Source organism: Orcinus orca, chromosome 9 (genome assembly GCF_937001465.1).
Source record: "Orcinus orca chromosome 9, mOrcOrc1.1, whole genome shotgun sequence".
Classification (NCBI taxonomy): Eukaryota; Metazoa; Chordata; class Mammalia; order Artiodactyla; family Delphinidae; genus Orcinus; species Orcinus orca.
The window spans coordinates 61,198,907-61,220,559 of NC_064567.1; the positions used below are offsets into that span (position 1 = coordinate 61,198,907).

The 21,653-nt window shown below is 37.7% G+C and overlaps 1 protein-coding gene and 1 long non-coding RNA gene across 4 annotated transcripts in view; one reads left to right on the forward strand and one right to left on the reverse strand.

Moving 5' to 3' along the window:
- The window catches only part of UMAD1 (UBAP1-MVB12-associated (UMA) domain containing 1), a 252,524-nt gene that overhangs the window by 160,021 nt on the left and 70,850 nt on the right, over positions 1-21,653 (forward strand). For all 3 annotated transcript variants that reach the window (XM_033420610.2, XM_033420609.2, XM_049714831.1), the window contains one exon: positions 10,314-10,387. In XM_033420610.2, coding sequence (XP_033276501.1) covers positions 10,314-10,387 — 74 coding nt within the window. The remainder of the gene's footprint in view (positions 1-10,313; positions 10,388-21,653) is intronic.
- The window catches only part of LOC117199862 (uncharacterized), a 197,114-nt gene continuing 185,843 nt past the window's right edge, over positions 10,383-21,653 (reverse strand). The window contains exons 4-5 of the long non-coding RNA XR_004481210.2: positions 19,133-19,233; positions 10,383-10,598 (exon numbers count right to left, since the gene is read on the reverse strand). This is a non-coding gene — a long non-coding RNA (uncharacterized LOC117199862). The remainder of the gene's footprint in view (positions 10,599-19,132; positions 19,234-21,653) is intronic.

The window sequence follows — 21,653 nt, forward strand, 5'->3', positions numbered from 1 at the left end:
AGTATTGTTACCACTGAGTTGTTACCTTGTTACCTGGTAATGTATATACAAATAAGTTTGCAGATACACATCGACAGAAACAACATTATTGTACTAGTACAGGGTGGCCAAAGTGTGTTCAAACTGTTTCTTGTAGCCAGGCCCTTTATTGAGCCATAACGAATTCTGTAGCAGAAAGAAAGAAAACACACATTTTGCTTCACTTGGTTTTTCTTTAAATATATATAGATGTATATATGTATTTAAATAACAACATAAATATGGAATAAATACTAATTATAACATCTGTATGTAAACACTTAATTAGAACAAAACTAAAATAAATTGTAAAATATAGTATTGACCAGCAGTAGACTTACCTTTAACTTCTACCATTTTATTGCTCTAAATAGAGAATAGCACATCTTATCTTTAAAATTTTTATATTTAATTATGGTAAAATACACATAAGTTTTACCATCTTAACCATTTTCAAATGTACAGTTCAGTTTTGTTAAGTACCTTCACAATGTTGTAAGTCAGTTTCTAGAACTCTGATATTGCAAAACTCAAACTCTCTACCTACCTATTAAACAACAGCTCTCCACTTCCTCTTCCCTCCAGCCCCTGGCAACCGCCATTCTACTTTCTGTCTCTATGAATTTGACTATTCTAGGCATTCATGTAAAAGTAATCATACAGTATGTATCTTTTTGTGACTGATATTTTACTTGACACAGTTCCTTCAAGGTTTATCCATGTTGTAGCATTATGTCAGAATTTCCTTCCTTGAAAGGCTGAATAATACTCCATTGTATGTATTCATATACCACATTTTGTTTATCCACTCATCTGTTGATGGACACTTGGGTTGCTTCCGCATTTTGACTCTTGTGAAAGATGCCGCTATGAACGTGGTGTGCAAATATTTCAAGACCCTGCTTTCAGTTCTTTTGGGAACGTATTGGGCCCCAACTTTAGCACAGAGATATGTACGTACTCTAAATATTTAAGCAATGTGAGAGGGAAGGAGAAAAGGAGGGAGGGGACAGTCATTCCCAAAATTAGGCAGATGATAATCTGTCAGCCATGTAAGCTTATCTCAGTCAGCTTATCTCAGTGTTTCTCAAAGAACTGTTTGTGAATCAACTACATTAGAATCTCCTGGAATGCTTACTAAAAATTTAGATTTTTAGGCCCTTCACTAAACTTCGCAAGTCTGAATCTTCTGTGAGAATCAGGAATTTGCACCTCAGGTGATTTTTACACATACTGAAATGTGAGGTGCAGTGCCCCACTGGCAAGGAGATGTCTCATAATTTACTTGTTGATGCATATGAAGGCCCTGCTCTCTGCTACTTTCAGCCCCTGCTTTCCCTTAAGGCACATTCATCCCAGGCTAGCCCATGATCCACTTTCTTTTCCATTCTGTCTGTATATTATAGCCCAACTAAAAGTTCCATAAATATAACAAAGGATGGCCAGCCCTGAGTTTGCAGTCCTCAGCTTTGACCCGGGCCCAGTCAGGGACCTTCCTCCTCAGGAGGCTAATTGGTGATTCACTGTTGCTCTTTACCTGCTTATAGTTAGTAGACCAGTGAACAGATTAGGACTTTCTCCCTCAGACCTTGTGGTGTTTAGTTTTACCTGAGTTCTTAAAGGGACCAAATCTCTTGTCTTATATAAGCATTTTAACTATGACATATTGTGACCCTCAGGACAGTAATGTCACACACTTATACTGTATAACTAAATGAGAAGTGTGACGTCTTCAGTAAAGCCAACCAGCCTCTTCTGCATTTTGAAAGCAAACTCTTTGTCTTCATCTAGTCATCACATCGTGCCACCTCATCACATCCACCATGTGTGGCTTTGCTTCTAGTTGTGATTTGCAAGTGATTCATTTTTTTTAATATCAACTTTTCTTCAAGTAATGTTGGTATTTCTAGAAATACTCTCTTCAAACTTTTGTGTGATACAAGAGCATGTTTATATATTTGACTCCCATTAAAAGTAATGATACCGACTGATACATACTTTATTTTTAATGAAGGGACCTGGAGGGAAGAAAAGCCCTAATACGAAGCTTGTTTTTGTTATAGCTGGCCACTTTTTCCACAGTGTGCTTCATTCAGATCTCTGTTCCTTAGTTGATTTGGTACTCCCATAATTTTCAGTTTTGGGCTAATTTTTACAACCAGTTTTTGTGATTTCCATTTTCTTGGCTGAAATGCCCTCTAGAATGTAAATGCTGTGAGGGCAGGAATGGTATTGCTATAGTTCACATGGTGCCCAGCATGATAATATGGCACATAAATAGGTATTTAACAAATATTTGTTGAATGAATGAAACAACGTGAAGCTGATTGTAATGTTTCATATACTGCTTTTATTGTTTCTGCTAGAAATTTTCTTTGCAGTTTTCTGTTACACTACAACTCTTTGATCAATGTAAGAACTCAGTTTCAAGAGATTGACAGCTTACCTACCTAATATCTCTGATTAGACCAACTGATGCTATAGGTTGAAACACACATTTGCTCTCATGGGGTCACTTATTTTTCTGTGTGGAAAACTGACTGAGCAGAACTCCTGACACCAACAAGTAATTTTACAGGTTTATTCTGTTGGTTGGAAAGGAGACAGGACACTCCTGAGTGTGAGTGACTTGATGCCAGTGATCTCCAGCCTAGTTTGCATTATTGGTGATGGATCAATGCCATCATCTTCACCTATAACAGGCAGAACATTTGAGTCTTTGTTTCAGGATACCAGATAAACTGGTAGGGTGAGCGTTTTTTTTTTTTTTTCTATTTACAGATTTATGTTTCAAACCATACACACTGAAAATCCTTTTTGTGTCAGTCCTGTTTGTTTGCAACAGGGCCTATAGAACCTGTCAGTGGACTGCTCAGAGCCGCCCTTTGTGTAGAGCTTTCTTTCAGCATCATTTTGGGATTCAGGGTCAGGAATGATCAGCCCAACATACTCTTGCAGTATGTAAATTTACTCTGATTTAAGAAAGCTATTAACAAAAAACCTTTGAATGCATATTTGTACAGCGTGATACAATATTGTACAAATGTACAAGTACAAAGTTAATTTGGCCTTTTGAGTTTCTAGTCTTCCAGCCTAAAAGAATGCCTGGGCTTAACTGTTTAACATAGTGTTAAATACTTAATTGATGTTTTTGGATTGCTTAAAATCTTCCAGAAAAATTTTTACTCATAGCTACAAAGTGACAAGACTCAGAACTAAAGAAATCTGTGGAATCCTAGGACAAGTTACTTAAGAGCAGGCCAGGAGGACTGATGAGTGCGTCTGACTTCCGTTGGATTTGCTGATATTCTTACTTCTGTGAGTCAGTGCCTTTAAGTGTCCAGTGTGACCCTAAGCTTTCAATGCAGTAAGCAAAGTTTTAGCTGTATGATTTTTAATAGCGGTCATAATGTTGAAATCTAACATGATGCCTAAAAGTTGTATATTAATACGTGTTAAAATTAAAATCCACACTGATATATTATAAAATACATTGCCTGTTTTACCGAACCCTTAATTTTAATTTTTCTTCATGTTTTAACAACCATTTATAATCCTTTTTATAAGCCCTTAGTGAGTGTGTGTGTAGAATTATCTTTCTCATTGTCCCTCTCCCACATACAGTTGAATCAACAGTTGTTTACTTGAGTATTCACTTCATTATCAGAATGATGCCAGTGTGTTAGTTGTAAGCATCCTTAACGAATTTGGGTGTAATAATTTTGGTATGCTAATTTAATATGTTCTTGGTGCCATTTTAATTTGTTTTTCTTTCATTCCTAGTCAGCTTGAACCTTTTCCTCCATTAGTTTGCTGACTGCACTCCTCCCTCTATGGCTGAGGTGTTCCTATTCTCGGCTTATTTTCTTGTGGGGTCACAGTTGTCTTCAGAATCCTGGCCTGACTGCAGCAGGCTCCTGGGCAGGGCATGTCTTCAGCAATTAGTACTTTGGCTTTCTCTTTATCCCTCCTTTCTTCATTATAGTGGAAAACGGGGAGCAAGTGCACAGTATTAGAAAAAGTGGAAGGGAAAATGCAACTGAACTGGAGGAGACTTAAATGTAAAGCATGTGAAACTGAGTTGGATAACTTCACTCAAGTTTTGATAAGTAATGGGAAGCTGCATGGTATTATGTGATGATTTGGCATTGTCGGCAGACTTGGATTCCAGCACCAGGTCTGCCATTCTTAAAAGGATATAACAAAGCCTACCTCACAACACTGCCACGGGCACTAAATGAGATAGCGGGAGAGGGCTTCTTCTTTCACCTCTGCTATGCTGAAGATCATGGCAACCGCTACTCACAAGGGCAGAGCAGCAATTGACACCAACACCTGACAGAATGTTTATCTTGCCCCGGCTTCTCTCCCTTCTTCTCTGAAATTAGTGTTTAACATGTTTTCTCATTTAATCTGTATAATAGCTTTATTATGTATCATGATTCCCATTTTTCAGATGAGGAAATTGAGGGTCTGAGAAGTTAAGTAACTTGCACAAGGTCATGGATTTAGTAAAGGATTTGGGTTTTGTTCTTTCATTTCCAAAGCCATTCTCTTGCCGCAGTGCCAGGCCGCCTTGGATAATGAGTGTGTGACTGAAGAATGAAAAGGAGTTAATGGAGAGGCCATTCCACTGTTCTTTCCACTACTTCACTTGGTGAATGACTAATAAGCAAACACTCCCAGAGGGTATTTGCATTTTAAAAGAGGAGCTCATTAACCCTAATGAATCTATAATTGGTAGAATTTGTGGGGGAGATATTTCTGAGCACTGGGGCTTTCTCCTGCCTTCAAGGTGTCTGGCTATCCTTTTCTCCTCTGTAGATTATCAGCTATTCTGGAATCAGAATCATGTAATAGAATGCAGTCCATTCTGCAAGTCTGCCCCAAATGCAATTAAATGAATTAACAGGGAGTTGTGAAAAGAATCATCTAAAGGAAAATAAGTGTGAGTTAACATTGTATAAAATGAATGTTCAAGAGCTAAATAACACATTTGGCAATGTTGAGGGTCTTCTTAAAAGTCTGGTAAAAATAATATATTTCATATTCAGTTTTAACTTCAGAAATGTTCTATCAGCATTTCCCATAGTGTGTCACTCTGCAAGATGTTTAATAGGTATCCAATGAATAAAGTGGCTTTATAGTCAAAAACATTGGGAAATCATTTTTTTACTTTCTTTACTGAAGAGTTTCTCAGAGCCTTTAATATGTTACAGTGCATTGGAAATCGTCGTAAGGGAATGCATTCTGTAGCTTTTTCTCATACTTTTGACCACAGAAATATTTTTTCCATGCAAACCCCTTGAAACTAGTGTTTTGTAGACTGCATTCTCAGATATGAAGTTCTAGATAATTCCTCTCCAATAAAAGAAAGAAAACAGATTTCTGTATTCACAGCTTTTCGTATGTAGGCAGGCTCCAATTCTGTCCATACCAGCCCATTCCCAGTCTTGTTGGACTCTAGGGCGTTCCAATAATAACACCCTTCTTACCCAGATAAGATCTGGCCAATTTAGTAAAAAAAAAAAACAAAACCAAAAAACAGATGGAGACCAAATTCTCATCTTTATTGCCTATAAAGCTAGTGTTGAAGAATGTGGCTTCCATCAAGGAGCAGATGGGTTTCCTAATCTGAACCCCAGAATTAGATTGAACTCCATCCTGTTACAGGATCTTCTGGGCTGGGGCAGGCTTCCCCAAGTGGGAGGAGGCCCCTGTGGAGGGTCAGAGCAGACAGAGCCCAGTCCTCTCTGGTCCTCCCCACGAGAAGGGGGAGGGCAGAACCATGTGCAGCTGAGTCTTTCCAGATCACCAACCCGGGGATCGGAAAGTGGACGGAGGCTGGGGTGAATGTTACTAGAGTTTCCTCCACATTGAAGGAGGCCTAAGGAATGAAGGTGCTCCCTTACTCACCCACCACCCCTCCCCAAAACAGATCTCCTCCGGTGATCCAAACAGGCATCCAGGTTCCCCCTCCCATCACTGAGGGTTTCTGCTCTTTTCACTTTCCCTTGTACCTAGTGCTCGCTCTTCATCACTTTTCTCCTCTCCCTCGACCAAATTCACCCAGTAGAATGGGATCATGATGATATGCTAACGATGTCCCTTTCTCATTTCCTTATGTAACATAATTCAGCTTTTTATCCTAGAAAAGGTGGAGTATATATATAGTCTCTAAAACAGGGATCTGGAAACTACAGCCTGACTCAACTTGTTTTTGTAAACAAAATTTTATTGGAACACAGCCACATGCATTGGTTTGTATATTATCTATGGCTGCTCCTGGCTACAATGATAGAGTCAAGAAGTTGTAACAGAGACAGTATGGCCCACAAATCCTAAAATGTTTACTATGTAGCCCCACTAATCTAAAATACAGATGAATTTCACTTCAGTCCTTTAAATTCTAAAAGAGCTTCATTAGTATGCATATACGGCCTTTCTCGTTTACTCACTCTAAATAAAAACTACACATTAAACGAAGAAAATTGCATAGCTGTAGTTTAAGAGGGATTTTGCCTCTTATAAAACTGTTTCCAGCCTTTCAAACTTATGGGAAAGTATCAAGGGGACCGTGTGTGTGCCTTGAAGGACCAGAAGGAAGGACAGAGGCTTGTTCTGATCAGGAGTATTTGGCATTATCAGCGGAAAGGGAAGAGACCAGCTAACCCATGGAGCCTGTGGAAGAAAAATGGAGTAGAGAGAAGTGTTAGGGGGGCCCGTGGGGTTGGATCAGGTTTCGGAGCCCTGGGCTCTTCTTCACACTGATCCCCACTTTAGGAGCTCGATTCTCCCCACCTCAACCACCATCCATTGGAACCTTCCACCGGACCACACAGTCCCCCCCAGATATGTCAGGAGACTGGGCTCTGCTCCCACTATGGCTGACTTCTACCTGGGAGACTTTAGGTGAGTCCCTGAGTACCTCTGCCGTCAGTAAACTGTGGAAGGAGGGAAATGGGGAGGATGTCTTGCTGCGCCGTAGTGAGAATCAATTGTGGTGTTATAAACAAGACATTATGAAATGTAAATACTGTGAACATTTTTATTGTTTCTTTTCATTTTCTTATTGAAGTATAGTTGATTTACAATATGCCAATCTCTGCTGTACAGCAAAGTGACTCAGTTATACACATATAGACATTCTTTTTTTGTATTCTTTTCCATTATAGTTTGTCCCAGGAGATTGGATATAGTTCCCTGTGCTATGCAGTAGAATCTTGTTGTTTATCCATTCTACATGTAATAGTTTGCATCTATTTTGTTGTTTTTGTCCTTCCTTTTAAACAGCTGACTTGCAAATGAAATTTTTGAATCTATACAGCACATAAGTTAGAATTAACTGATGTCTGAAAACTAAAGTACCTTATTTCACGTTCATCACATGCATCTTTATTGTTGAAGTATCTAACTTTCATGTGGGTTATAACAAGTTAGAGAAAATAATTGAATTTTTACCATGATCAAATAATTCTTCAGTGGGAGGAAAAAACTTCAAAAGTTATATTTCACTGTGACCTGTTCTTTTCTGTTTGTTGTTTGTGTAGTTTTCGGTTTGTGCCTTTGTTTATAGAGAATCATCTAGCAGATGGCATTTTTCCTTGTAATCAGTTATTGTCCTGAGTCATCGCCAGATATGGCATTCCAGGAAATAGTGATTGTACAGTTGCTTCCAGGCAGATGTGTTGTGTGATGTCAAGAGCACTGGCTGATAACCTTTTTGGTTATTCAGGCAGTAGGGAGAAATGGAGAAAGTGTGGTACAGATACACACCTTGGAATTAGAAACTGGCAAAGGAAGCACAGACTTTGTGCTGAATGATTTCAGCCAAATAGTGTTTGTATGGCTAGGGGATGGCCCAATAATCATTTTAAAAGGTGAAAAAATATCTTTCTTGAGTAAGTGACCTTTCATATTGGATGTCACATACTTCCGTATCAACCTCAGGCATGTGAGTTATTAAACACACCTGACCTCAATATACAGAGACTTGCATTACCTTGTCTGCTCATGCTGTTGTGGTCTCAGTGGTCTCATTGCCTTTACCCAAGCAAACTAAACAACTTGTGCATTGGTTTTGCCATCTGTGAACTGGGGGTTGATTAGCTTATCCCTAACTTTCAGAGACAAGGGGGAATTTCTGAAAATAAGATTCTTCCTGATGTGCAAATAAATGGTCAGTTTAAACAATAAGTTTAAAAAATCAAAATTGTTGTTTGACATCCTGGGTCATGAACGTAAGTTGACATAATTTTTCACTTAACAACTATTACCTCTATTATCCTATAGATGTAATTTAAAAGTTCCTGGGCTTCCCTGGTGGCGCAGTGGTTGAGAGTCTGCCTCAAAAAAAAAAAGAAAAGTTCCTAATGCTTTTGTTTCAGTATGATTCTTTTAAAAAATCATTAACTGTTTTTTTTGCGGTACGCGGGCCTCTCACTGTTGTGGCCTCTCCCGCTGCGGAGCACAGCCTCCGGACACGCAGGCCCAGCGGCCATGGCTCACGGGCCCAGCCGCTCCACGGCATGTGGGATCCTCCCGGACCGGGGCACGAACCCGTGTCCCCTGCATCGGCAGGCGGACTCTCAAGCACTGCGCCACCAGGGAAGCCCCATTAACTGTTTTTAAAATCTAACAACTTATGCTCCAAGTACAGATCACTAATAACAATACATCATAATGGTATTTAATAAATTTGCCTTTTAAGTTTCACAAATGTGGTTTAGAGGAAAAACACTAACCATATGCTCAAATAAAACTTTTATTACATACCATTTAGTATTATCACAGTTTTATAGACTAGAAACTATAAATAGAAGTTCACTAATTTACTCAGCTTTTATGGAAACACCTACTATGTGCTGGGTTCTGCCCACTAGTAATAATGCTGTACTTAGCTGAGAACACAACTTGTAGGCTGGAATATGCATGATGTGCTTGGGTTTTAAACATTTGGGGGATTTCCTTTACTTTTAAGTAAATAAACTACCAACTTAATTCTTGCTTTATGGTTTTAGAATTTAACAGAATTTTATTTAATTCTTTAAAATTTTCGCAGGCCCCTTTCTTGACTACAGCCTGGTAAACTAAACTTTCGTGTTTCACTGTGGAAAAGTTAAGCCCAGCCCAGACTTTCATACTTTGTTACCTTCAGTGAAGACTGTGACCTTCCCTATGTTAACAAATTCCTAACCTTTAGTGTCAGCCAAGTCATTATATATGAATTTTGTAATCTTCCCTGTTGTAGACATTCCTGAGCTGGCTTAATTTTATGGGAAGAGCAGTTTACAGATTACTAAATTAACCTCTCATTATGCTTTTAAGAAGTACGCTGATTGTTTCTTTACCTACCATATGTTAATCACAGATTATTAGTTAATAAATTATAATAGTACACTAATACATTAAATTATGCCTGTACTTACCTAACTATATTTCTGTCTGTCCTATGTCCTTAGAGGCAGCCTAGTCACCAACTTTGATTAGTAATATAACCCTCCCAGGCACCACCTTTAGGAATCAAACTATTAACTGAATGCTAATTTGTGAATTTGTTCATTGTTCTTTCCTGCTGTAAAAATTGTTTGACATATGGTTAATTACTACATGCAAACATATATAGCTACTCTGAGGCAAATCCACAGAGACACAAGTAAACACTTATAAAGAGTAAACCTTATTAAAAAACAAATTTGAAGGACAGTTATTCATATTATAAAGACTTTTTTTTTTTAAGACTTTTTTTTTTTTGCGGTACGCGGGCCTCTCACTGTTGTGGCCTCTCCCGTTGCGGAGCACAGGCTCCGGACGTGCAGGCTCAGCGGCCATGGCTCACGGGCCCAGCCGCTCCGCGGCATGTGGGATCTTCCCGGACCGGGGCACAAACCCGTGTCCCCTGCATCGGCAGGCGGACTCTCAACCACTGTGCCACCAGGGAAGCCCCAAGACTTTTAATGTTTGAAAATAATTTGCTTTATCTTCAAATTATAAGTTTTCCTAGTTTATTTGAAGTATGACTTGATTTCCAAAATATAAATTCACTTGATTTTTCCAGAGTAAACCTATATAAAGCAGGATACATTTCTGGTTTAGATTGTATACCTATGTATTTACGGATGATTCTGTGACCTTTATAAAATTACTGTTCTTAAATATTAACTTGTTTACTTTGTAACAAAGGAAGTAGTAATTGCTTCCACGGTGTGAAACATGCGAAAGATATTTCAAATAAATAGTAGACAGTTTGGCCACAGTGGTATGGTAAAGTTTTATTTTTTTCTTTTGCTTCATAGGAGATACACCTCATGAGCAAAGAGTGGCAGCAAGAGGCAAAACTTCAGACATCGAAGGCAATGAGACTTTGGAGGTAAGTGAAACTCAATGAGTCCTTTTGGGGTAAAACCGAATAAGTCAATGTGATTATGTATACCGCTGAGGATAAATAGTAACTTCCACTCTTGCTATGCAAATAGGTGCCTAGGTATCAGGAGAACAGGTGATCTGCTGAAAATCAGGGTATGGCAGGCAGGAGTGACTTCCTAAATGCTAAGCTTTTCCCAGTGCTGCTAATGGAAACTCTGTTGGAAATAGAGGAATAGAACACTGAAGTTAAAACATTTGAATTATTTTTACTTGAGAGATTATTTTCTATTACATTTGAATAAATAGGTAATATATGAACCTATAGAGAAAGGTTTGAAAATAACTTATTCAGAACTGTCCTACATTAGCATTTCCACCATCAAAGTACACTCCTTGACATTGTTTGGTAAAAAGACTAAGGCTTTTGTTCTTTTCCACCTGAGAAAATTATTTGTTCTTTGTGGGTATGTGAACGTGTAGTTCACATACTTTCATATTCTGTGTAGAAACATACTAACCTTATTTAATCACTGAAATAGTCATTTTTAAGACTTTGGGGGAATGTTAACTATTAGAGTGGAAGAGATATCCTTGGATTTTGAAACCTTCTATGTGGTGACACACCTCTACTTATATTCTACATGTAGAACGTGAGGGTATTGCATACCACTGGCGTGACATCAGGGAACCTGACCTGTTTGATTCATCACCGTATCCGCAAAGCCTAGCACAGAACAGGAAGTCAAAAATATTTGTTAAATGAATGAATGAATACAATCATGAGTTATAAATAGAGAGTAATAGTCATGTTAAGAAGAGAGATTTTTTTTTTTTTTTCGGTACGCGGGCCTCTCACTGCTGTGGCCTCTCCCGTTGCGGAGCACAGGCTCCGGACGCGCAGGCTCAGCGGCCATGGCTCACAGGCCCCGCTGCTCCGTAGCATGTGGGATCCTCCCGGACCGGGGCACGAACCCATATCCCCTGCATCGGCAGGCGGACTCTCAACTGCTGCGCCACCAGGGAAGCCCAGAAGAGAGATTTTTTTGTATTTATATTTTCCACAGTGAGTAAATATTTTATAATCAAGAGAAAAACATTTAAAGAAGTTACATGGGAAGTAAATTGATGTAGAAGAAGAAAAGAGCCATCTTTCCCATAAAACTGTGCATTGTTGTTTTTTTATTAATGCATGCAACAAATATTTATTAAGCACTGACTGTATTCAATGCACTGTGCAAGGGGCTGAGTATATAGTACTGAGAAAAAAGATACAAGGACAAAGAAAAATTTCCTGTCTATATGTTGAAGCATCTTGATCTCTTTTATGTATTCAGATATTTATTGAGTACTGAACATAAGTAGCATCTTTGATAGGAAATAAAGGTTGATATATTTGAGCTTTAGGAAAGAACCACCAAGATGGTTTAGAAATCATCCGTGATTACTTGAATTTAACTGCTTAGTTATGTATGTGATTCAGTGGAAATGTCTGCGGAACTCAATTATTTTTCAAAGTCGATTTATTGATAGGAAGAATTCCAAGATTAATTTTGAAGGAAAGAAACTTTTGAGAATAGATCCTCAGAGATTTGAAACTAGCTCATTATTGTGCTACTTCCTAGTCTCTCCACTATACAGTCAATTCTTAACCATTAAGACTGGATTTTTATACTCATGGTATAACAGATAAAAGTGCCTTCTCTCTGAATAGTTGCTGGGGATTGGGAAGACACCGTTTGCTCTCAAAGAGCTTACTGATGTAGCAGAAATGAAATAGGGAGACTCCAAATGAGATGACAGGGTTAGGTCAGTACAAGAGGGTAATACTAAAATACTTTTAGAGGCTAGTGTGATTCACCACAGAAAAGCTAACTAATCACTTATCCCCACCTTAAGTGTCCAAAATGGAATTTATTATTCCTTGCTTTAAAAATCTAAAACCACAAACATTGCTTCATGTTTCCTACCCCTCCCCGCCCCATAATCTACCTTGACGGGTCAAGATGAGTCTTATCTAGTCTCATGGTTTTAAAATCTTTGAAGAGTCTGATGACTTCCAAAGTATATCTCCACATAGACCTCACCCCAGAGCTGTAGACTGTATCCAGCTGTCTACCTGCCATTTCACTTACAAGTTTCTAAACAGTTCAGCCTTTACTTGAGCAAAGAAGAACTATTGATTTCTGACCCCACCACCCTGAAGCTTCTCTCTGCTCAAGTTTTCACCATCACTGTTTAATAACACCACGCTTTATATACTGGTTTAGAATCACACCCCCTGAGGTACCCCTGGTTCCTTTCTTTCCCTCACAGTCTACATGCAGTTCCACCCGTAAGTCCTATCACCTCTCCCTCTCTATATCCAGACTCTAACCCCGTCTCAACATGGGCACTGCTAGGAATTTAAGCCACCACTTTCGCCCAGACTCTCTGCCTCCATTCTTCCCCCTTAAGTCCGTTCTCTTCACAGCCCGCAGAAATTGAATCAGATCACATCACTCCTTGGCTTCAAACATGCTGGCTGCCCACTGTAACTGGAATCACTGCTAAGCTCTTTACAGTGGGCTACAAGGTGCTCCATGCGCTCTCAGACTTCATTTCTCTTCATACCCCAAACCCCATCCCTGTCCACCAGCTGCCTTTCTGTCCCTTGATCATGTTAAGCTCTTTCCTAGCTCAGCCTTTTCGTTTGCTACCCTTCTTTACTGGAGCCTCACTTGCCTGCCCCCTTATCATTAAGGTCTTAGTTCAAGTGTCAGTCTTCGTGAGGACCTCAGCTAAAGTGTCTCTTCCCCCAGTCACTCTCACGTAACCCTGTTTTATTTTCTCCATCACGGTTATCACTATTTCAGATTATCCACTTGTTTACTGTCTGCCTCTCCTGACTACAGTGAAAATAGACTGTGGGTCTAGAATAATGTCTGGAACATAGAAGGTGCTCAATAAACAGCTGTTAACTGATAATCTAGATTTCATTGAATGTCATCATCTGTCTTGGCAAATTAAAGGCCTAAAAATGTCATTTGACTCATTCTTCTCAGCCCCCCTTTATCAAATCTGTCATCAAGTCCTGTTGATTCTTGATGTTGATGTTCTTCTTGATTCAAATATCTTCCAAATCTGATTCCTCATACTCCATCCTCATCTGTCCACTTGACTGTTATTAGACAAGCAGCTTCTTTCCCAAATCCCTTTCTGAAAAAGAACAGCAGGGTTTTTTGTTGTTGTTGTTTTGTTTTTAGTTCAGGCCCCCAAATGCCTTGAAATCTACAGAATAAAGCTTAAACCCAAAGCCCTGTTCAAGTGTCACCTTCGTTGTGAACTCTTTTCCCTGCTTTCCCAGCCAGAGATAACCCCAGAGTCCTTTTACTACTTGTGTTGTCTTTTATGACTTCACTATAGTGTGAGTTCCTGGAAGGTGGAGACTCCACCTTCTTTACCTTTACAGCCTCTGCACAGACATATATGATGTGACATAGGTGCCCAGTCAATGATTTCTAGATGGATACATGAATAATAAGTGGTCTTCTGCAAATGCTGTCTTATGAGTAAATCTCTTCATTTAGTTCTGTTTTCCATCTTACATTATCAACACACAGTTATTTTTTTCTCACTGTGAAAAAAAATGTTTTTCTTATATTTCTTAGAGTTACCCATAAAAAAAAAATCTGTTAATTTAGATTATTTTTGACACTCAGTACATTAGCAAGGCAAAGTATAATGATTTCAGTTGATTTTTTGAAAGACATGCATCGATTAAAACGTTGTAACTATTGTACCTAATAGGAAAGTCTCATTATTTTCATTTTTAATGGCTATATATTGAAATATTATTTATAACGAAAACATATTTGGTCAGTTAGTGTGGGTTCCATAGAGCTTCAAAATAACACTCTTAATTACCAAAACATAAGTTGTTTTTCTAGAGACCCTTTGGAGAAGGTAGATTTTAGTATCCCCAAAAAGTTTTTTTGGTGAATTCAGATAAACATGTAGATTGCCTACTATTTTCGAGGAATTGTTGGACATGGGGCAGAGAGGATATGAAGATATGTAAGACTCCGTGATTCTAACTTATAGAAGCTGACATTCTCAATCTATTCATGAAAATTAGAAAATTCCACACGTTCTTATAATATAAAGTGGAATAAATAAGTTTCTTAAATTCCATAACTACAAAGATAACTGAGACTTTAGTGGAGGAAGAAATATCATTAGGGAGAATCAAGCAAGGCTTCATGTATTAGGTGAGCTTTGAACCATGAAAAAATTTTTTTTTACTATTTATACAATTAATTTTATATGATTAATATAAATTCCTGTGAAATGAAATCCCTCATTAAAAACATTTTAGACATACAGAAGCAAATCATGGTATGAAACTACTTTCCCCACATGGATCTCAATGACAGGTAATAAAATATTTTAAAAAATGAATGGAACCTGGCCTGTGCTATACTGTAGTTTTAATGGCAGTTAAAATATTTTGTTATAGTTAGCTAGTGGGAAGCAGCCTCATAGCACAGGGAGATCAGCTCGGTGCTTTGTGTCCACCTAGAGGGGTGGGATAGGGAGGGTGGGAGGGAGATGCAAGAGGGAGGAGATATGGGGCTATATGTATACGTGTAGCTGATTCACTTCGTTATACAGCAGAAACTAACACACCATTGTGTTGATTATTATTTATACTCCAATAAACTTGTTAAAAATGTATATATATTTTTTGTTAAGTAGTCTACGATGTTTTCCCTTATACTTTATAGCCCAAGTATACTTCAAAACTGTGTTGCCTCTCCAAGCACAGCTGTCTCACAGACATCATGGAAATTCTAACATCTAGATGAAATATAATTTGAAAAAAAGGAGATCTGGTTTGGGCATCAAATAAGTTAAATTTTACAAAGTTGGAGTATAACTTATTCTAATACACAAAAGACTCTATGAAAAGCAGCATATTTTTTTGTATAAGTAATTAGTGGGACTTTCTACTTCAAGAAACAGAAAATAATATAGCATTCATTCCAGGAAATCATAACTTAAGTACATTTTTCTCTTCTTTAATCCCCCTCTCTAAATATTTCAGGGTTTCTATTAATGATGACTTTAATTATTTACTACTGTTTGTACCTTAGCTTTCCCTGTATATGATCCTAAAGTATCATTACCTAAAATAGGGTAACTTAAGGAAACAATGAACTATTTAGTCATCAAATGTGGTTTCTCCCAGGTTGTGCTTTCGTCTCATGTTTTAATTGCCATTGGTAACTCTTAACAGAATTCACCATGTTTTTGTTGTGTAGTGTATAAAGCTCCTGTAAACCGTGTTTGGGCTTATTAAAGTCATTAGACTCTAGTACTTGGGGAAAAAGTGATAATTTGGAACTAATTATCCAATTGTAAGTTTATCTTCCTTCTTTTCCTTCTTTTTTTCTTGTTGCCTTTCTGGGTAAATTTTGGTAGTGAGTTGTAATGACATTACAACTACTTATTGCTCTCTGCTACTGTAGGAGCCTGGTTATTTACAGCTCATGGGGATAAACCCACAGATTAATGGGGGACCTTGTTTTGAATTTTTGTCATTATGATTCATTTCTTCAGGGAATTAACATTACAAGTAAGTAAGTAAGTAGTCATTCTTTTCTAATCTTCAGTCGTGGAAAGTGTTTTATATTGTGAAAACTGGAACCATATTAGCTACTAATTTACTAGTGGACCTATTGCTTTTTGGTCTGTAGGTGTACTTTGAGAGCTATGAATATGGAAATATCAGTTTTTTAATATAATTATATCCAATTTTGGTGACTGTTAATTTTAACCAGTTTTAGCAGATACTTTTGGATTGTTAGTTGAACTTAAATTTCTTTTATTTGTACTACAAAAAGTATTTTTAAATTTGCATTTTTGTTAACCTCTTTATTTTATTGAAATATATTTGACATACAATATTATATTAGTTTCATGTATACAACATAGTGATTCAACATTTGTATGCATTGCAAAATGATCACCACAATAAGTCTAGTTAACCATCTGTCACTATACAAAGTTAATACAGTATTATTGACTGTATTCCCCATGCTGTACATTACATTCTCATGACTTATAACTGGAAGTTTGTGTAACTGAAATTTGCATTTATTTTTGGTCTCAAAGATATAGGAATATGTTTATTTATTTAGTTCACTAGCCTAAAGATAACAAAATACAAAAACAAGCCAATAAAAAACTCCCCACAAAACCACAATTCCATTTGTATATTTGTTTTGAATGACAACTAATCCACATATGCATATGGAGACGTATAAAATAATAACTAACAGATGGTATAGCTGCAAAGTAGGATTTATAAAGATTATTATCAGCTGGTGGTATTGAGATACTGTGGTTATACTGACAGAAGACACAAAAATTACTTATAATAATAAACTGTGACACTAATAATCTCCCAACTTCTGTTAACCAAAGTAGCTTATTGCGTATTTAATATAAAATTTTTAATGAAGATCTAAAATAATCTTACAGCCAATTTGTACTAGGAAATTTAATAGCAGTTGCAAAACAGTAAGGTAGTAGCAACAACAACAAAGTGTTTGCTAAGATTATTAAATGCATAATATTAGAATCCCTGGGAAGTACAGTAAAGATATGGGGGACTTTGTTTATTCATGTCATTTGAAGCACACATCTCAATCTAGTACACAGTATTTGTAATTTCTTATTTGCATATTTGTAAATTGTTGAGTTACATGTGAAATTCATAGTTGAGTAATTTAGGGAACAAAAATTGATTTTTTGAAAAAGATATAGAATGAATACAAAGTATAGAATGAATACTTCCTTTATGTCTTTTAACAAAGCTATAGGAGCCTTCAGACTCGGTAGGGATGAATTTCCTTGTTCTTTTCTTTTATATAGTCATTAAAATGAATGAGAATATCCTTGAACTTTATAAATTCCATATGATGTAGACTTTGGTTACCACTCCTTAAAAGGGGGTATAAGATTATCCTATTAAAGACCTACTTGTGTGTAGAAAAGAATTGAGGTTGGGTGGTATAGGAAAAAAAGAGACTCGAGTGATTCTCAAGAATAGTTTCAAGAATAGCAAACATTCATCCACTGGGTGTTAGGATTTCGGTTTTAAGAATTTTTTAGTATAATTATGGTATATAAGTTTATAAATTTAAAGTATGAGTGATCTCGGGTGGCCTCAGCCTGTGGCAGCTTGAAGCAGGATTTCAGTTTCCAGCCAGAGATTGAGGTTGGGCAGCGGCAGTGAGAGCGCTGAATCCTAGCCACCAGACCACCAGGGACTAGTGGCCAGTGACAAGGCCCTGGCCCGTCAGCTGTGTAGAAGCGACTTTCCACATAGAGACGGAAAGTAGTGAAGCAAGTAAAGTGTTTATTAGGAGGAAAAAGAGTACAGTACGTGTGGATAGACACACGGGCGGGCTCAGAGAGAGAGTCGCGCCCTCATGGTAGTTTGAATCACATTTATGGGGCATTTCTTCCGGGTTTCCTTTGACCAGTCATCTTGCTTTGCCTGGTTCTGAGTCTGTATTTGTTATATCTCAGGGTCCTTCCCTGTGTGCGTGCACATCTCTTAGCCAAGAAGGATTCTAGTGAAGAGGCCTATGGTTAGTTGACATCACTTACTATGGGATGGTGCCCCCTCCCTTTTTGACCTCCAAGGGGCCTTTCTGCACATGTGTAGTCGGGGAGGTCTCCTTGACTTCAAGAATGAGGAATATTTGGCCTTTTATCTGGGCAGGGCCCAGCCTCCTCCATCATCCTGCTTTTATGGAGTTTCTGCTATTATGGAGTTTCTGTCCACAGGGGAGAAACTGTTCAGCCTGGGACCCATCTATCTCCTGCCTCATGGCGGGTGTAAAGATGATTATGAAACTGTTAATTCTCACAAGATATTCATAGTCCAAATACAGGTATAATGGGAATTGCTATTGAAGGCAGTTTAAATTGGTACAACCATTTTTGGTAAGCATTTTTGCAAGTATCAAGAACCATAAAGACATTAATATACTTTGACAGTAATTCCACTTTTAGGATTCTATTCTGAGAAAATAATCTTTTAAATCCACAAGAAGTTGTATGTACAGAAAGATGGCAATCCACTTAATGGAATATTTTTTAGTTTTCATAAGTGAAATTTATGATTAGTTTTCAATAAAGACTCTTGGTTTCATAATTTCAGTTAGAAGATTTGAGGTACAAAATTATATTTACAGTATGATTATTGCTATATAAAAACTGTGCAGAAGGGCTTCCCTGGTGGCGCAGTGGTTGAGAGTCCGCCTGCCGATGCAGGGGACACGGGTTCGTGCCCCGGTCCGGGAAGATCCCACATGCCGCGGAGCGGCTGGGCCCGTGAGCCATGGCCGCTGAGCCTGCGTGTCCGGAGCCTGTGCTCCGCAACGGGAGAGGCCACAACAGTGAGAGGCCCGCGTATGGGAAAAAAAAAAAAAAAAAAAAAACTGTGCAGAAAAAGATGATGTAATACATAAAAACATTAAGAGTAGTTGCCTTTGGAATGATAGATAAATAGGTTAAATCATACTGTCCAGTGTTCGGATTTTCCTATTTGTCTATAATGAGTATATCTTGTATTTTAAATGATAGTAAGTCTGATGGTGAGGATATTGCTTATTAACAGAAGAACTATTTTGGATGGCAGTAAAAATGATGGAACAGTCTACTGAGGATGATCTTTAGGAGATATGTAGGTACTTACCTGCCTTGGATTATTTAAGTTTAAGATCTCTTAATTAGTTGATCCCAGAGCATCACATCTGATCATGGTTTGTCGAAACATCTGTCCTCTCACCTAGGGGACTTTCCAGCAGGGAGAAGAGTGAGGTGACTTGGAGTTTATTCTTCACATATCATTAGAAATCACGTGGCCCAGACTGTTCTCATTGATCTACCTGTCAGTGTCATAGTATCAGTTATAAAGTCATATTCCCCCTCCCCCCAAAAGGTTGTGGGTTACTGGTTTGAACATGTATTTGTCTACAAATCTTGCTTTTGCCTCTATATCTATGATTCTGAGACTCTTAGTTTGAAGATATTAATTTCTCCCTTTATAACAGTTAGTTTATGAGAATATAATTTTATCCAAGATGAGTGCAAGGATTTCTGTTTTTTGTTTTTCCTAATACAGAACCATTTCAAATTTGTGATTTACTGGGAAATGAAGCACAGTTGGATTATTGCACTGTTTATATCATTTAAATGGTAAATTTAATTCTTTGATGTGTTTATCCTGCTATGCAGGATACCTTTTGGGAAAAAGATTTTGTAGAGTGCATCTCTCCAATCTTTATTTTCACTTGAATTACTGGACCATATAATATAGTAGAAAGTACATTTTTGCTGGATTCCTCTGCTCACCAAGTGTTTGATCTAGGACAAGTTGCTAAGCTTCTCTTCAACTTCAATTCTTAGTCAGTGAAGTAGGGGGATTAGATGCAGTGTCTGAGATCTTTTCCTCCCCAGAAGTCCTGGCCATTTACCTCTTTGGAAAGTGAATTGGAATTTTGCCACCAAATGCCAACCTTTATACTGCTGCTTTGATTGGGGGATGGAGGGGGGGGTGGAGGGGGAGAATCTGATGCATAATGAAGATTTTAGATATTGATTAATCAGGCTTTCATGCTTGTTAGGAAGGAATTGTGCAAAAGTCCTTGCAGGTAACTTGTCAGACTGTGAAAACCACTTTCAAGGTCCTTGCTCTTGCTTACAAAGTCTGTTTGGGGAAATGATAAATTTGACCACTGGTAAAGAACAATTGAAATGCTTTATTATTTCTTTAAATCTATAAACTTTTTACTTTTGTATTTGACAGTCAGATTACTGTGGGTTGTTGATAGCTCAAAACATTGGCAAGATGAATTAACTTGAGGCATGCTTATCAGTATTTGTAAAGATCTTTTCCATAACTTCAAATTTGTATATTTTTGTTACCACTGTGTCTTTGTCCTAGATTCAGTTTTGCTGGAAAAAATTAGAATTGAGAGGTCATAATTCTGGTATTTTCTGGTTTCCATTGGGGTTAACTAGCACACGGAAACATAATGTTTATTCATCCTAGCCAGAAAAGGCCAAACTATGTGAGGTGTATGAGAGCTGCCCCTGTTTCCATCCAAAATGCACATATGGTGTGGGTAAGCCAGCAATGTGAGTTTTATGCAATGTTTCTGCTCATGTACACAGTCTGTTGCTCAGCACCAATTATTCCTTGCCAGAAACCTGCTAACCTGCTGCTTTTGTAGCTCTGCTTGATGAAGCTAGGTAGCTTAAAGTGACCACAGTGATATTTATTTAACTTCAGCAATCTTCGTTTGTTAAAGTTATGTGACTTTAATCACCTGCCTCATCTTTAATCACCTGCCTCATCAATTCAATGAATTGAATGCCTCAATTCATTGCAATTGATTGCAATTGGAATCAAAGAATGGGAACCTGTAATTGCATTGCATGGAGCTACATTAGATCCAATATGTGTGTTTATTGTATGTGTTTAGAAGGAGGAAATAAATGTGGAAATGCTAGCTTTTTGCTTAGCAAATTTAGTTTTCTATCGCCAATTTAGAAGTTATTTTAAAAACCATAGAGAATGTTATTCTGTTTATCTGTTGGTAGTAATTTTATTGTCATTTTTCCAGTTTTCACTTTTGTATTTTTAAAAACCACAGAATCAGCAGGGTAAGAGGTCCATGTTGGGAGAACAACTGTTCCCTATTTCCCACAGCCATCTTTTTTCTAATCTCCTGTTTTTTAATTAGTATCAAATGGTCCTTATTTTTTCCTCCTTTGGTTCATGTTACAGTCGTAACTTCTTGTGACTTTATAGAGAGTTTAAGTTAAAGCACAATGATATTTATGTTGTCTTCACACACAACTAGAGACTCTTTTGAAGGATAAATATCATCTGACTCCTTATGCAGTGGAAAAACTGGCATGCAGGTATGTACTTGGCCTAATTGGCGTTTTCTGAATATTCCACTTTGTACCTTACTGAGGATTCCTGTGAATATGCTTACGAGAGTGCATCAATATGAATACATAGAAAAAAATTACACCTTAGTTAAGCTCAGCTAAATTTACATAGATTTTACATTTCTTTCCAGACCTAACAGGCCCCATGTCTTACTATACGTCAGTTTTGTTTTTTTTTTCAGTGAACTCCTGTGTTCATCCTACACTGTTCATAATTGATATTAATTTCTACCTGTTCAAGGACTGTTTAATGT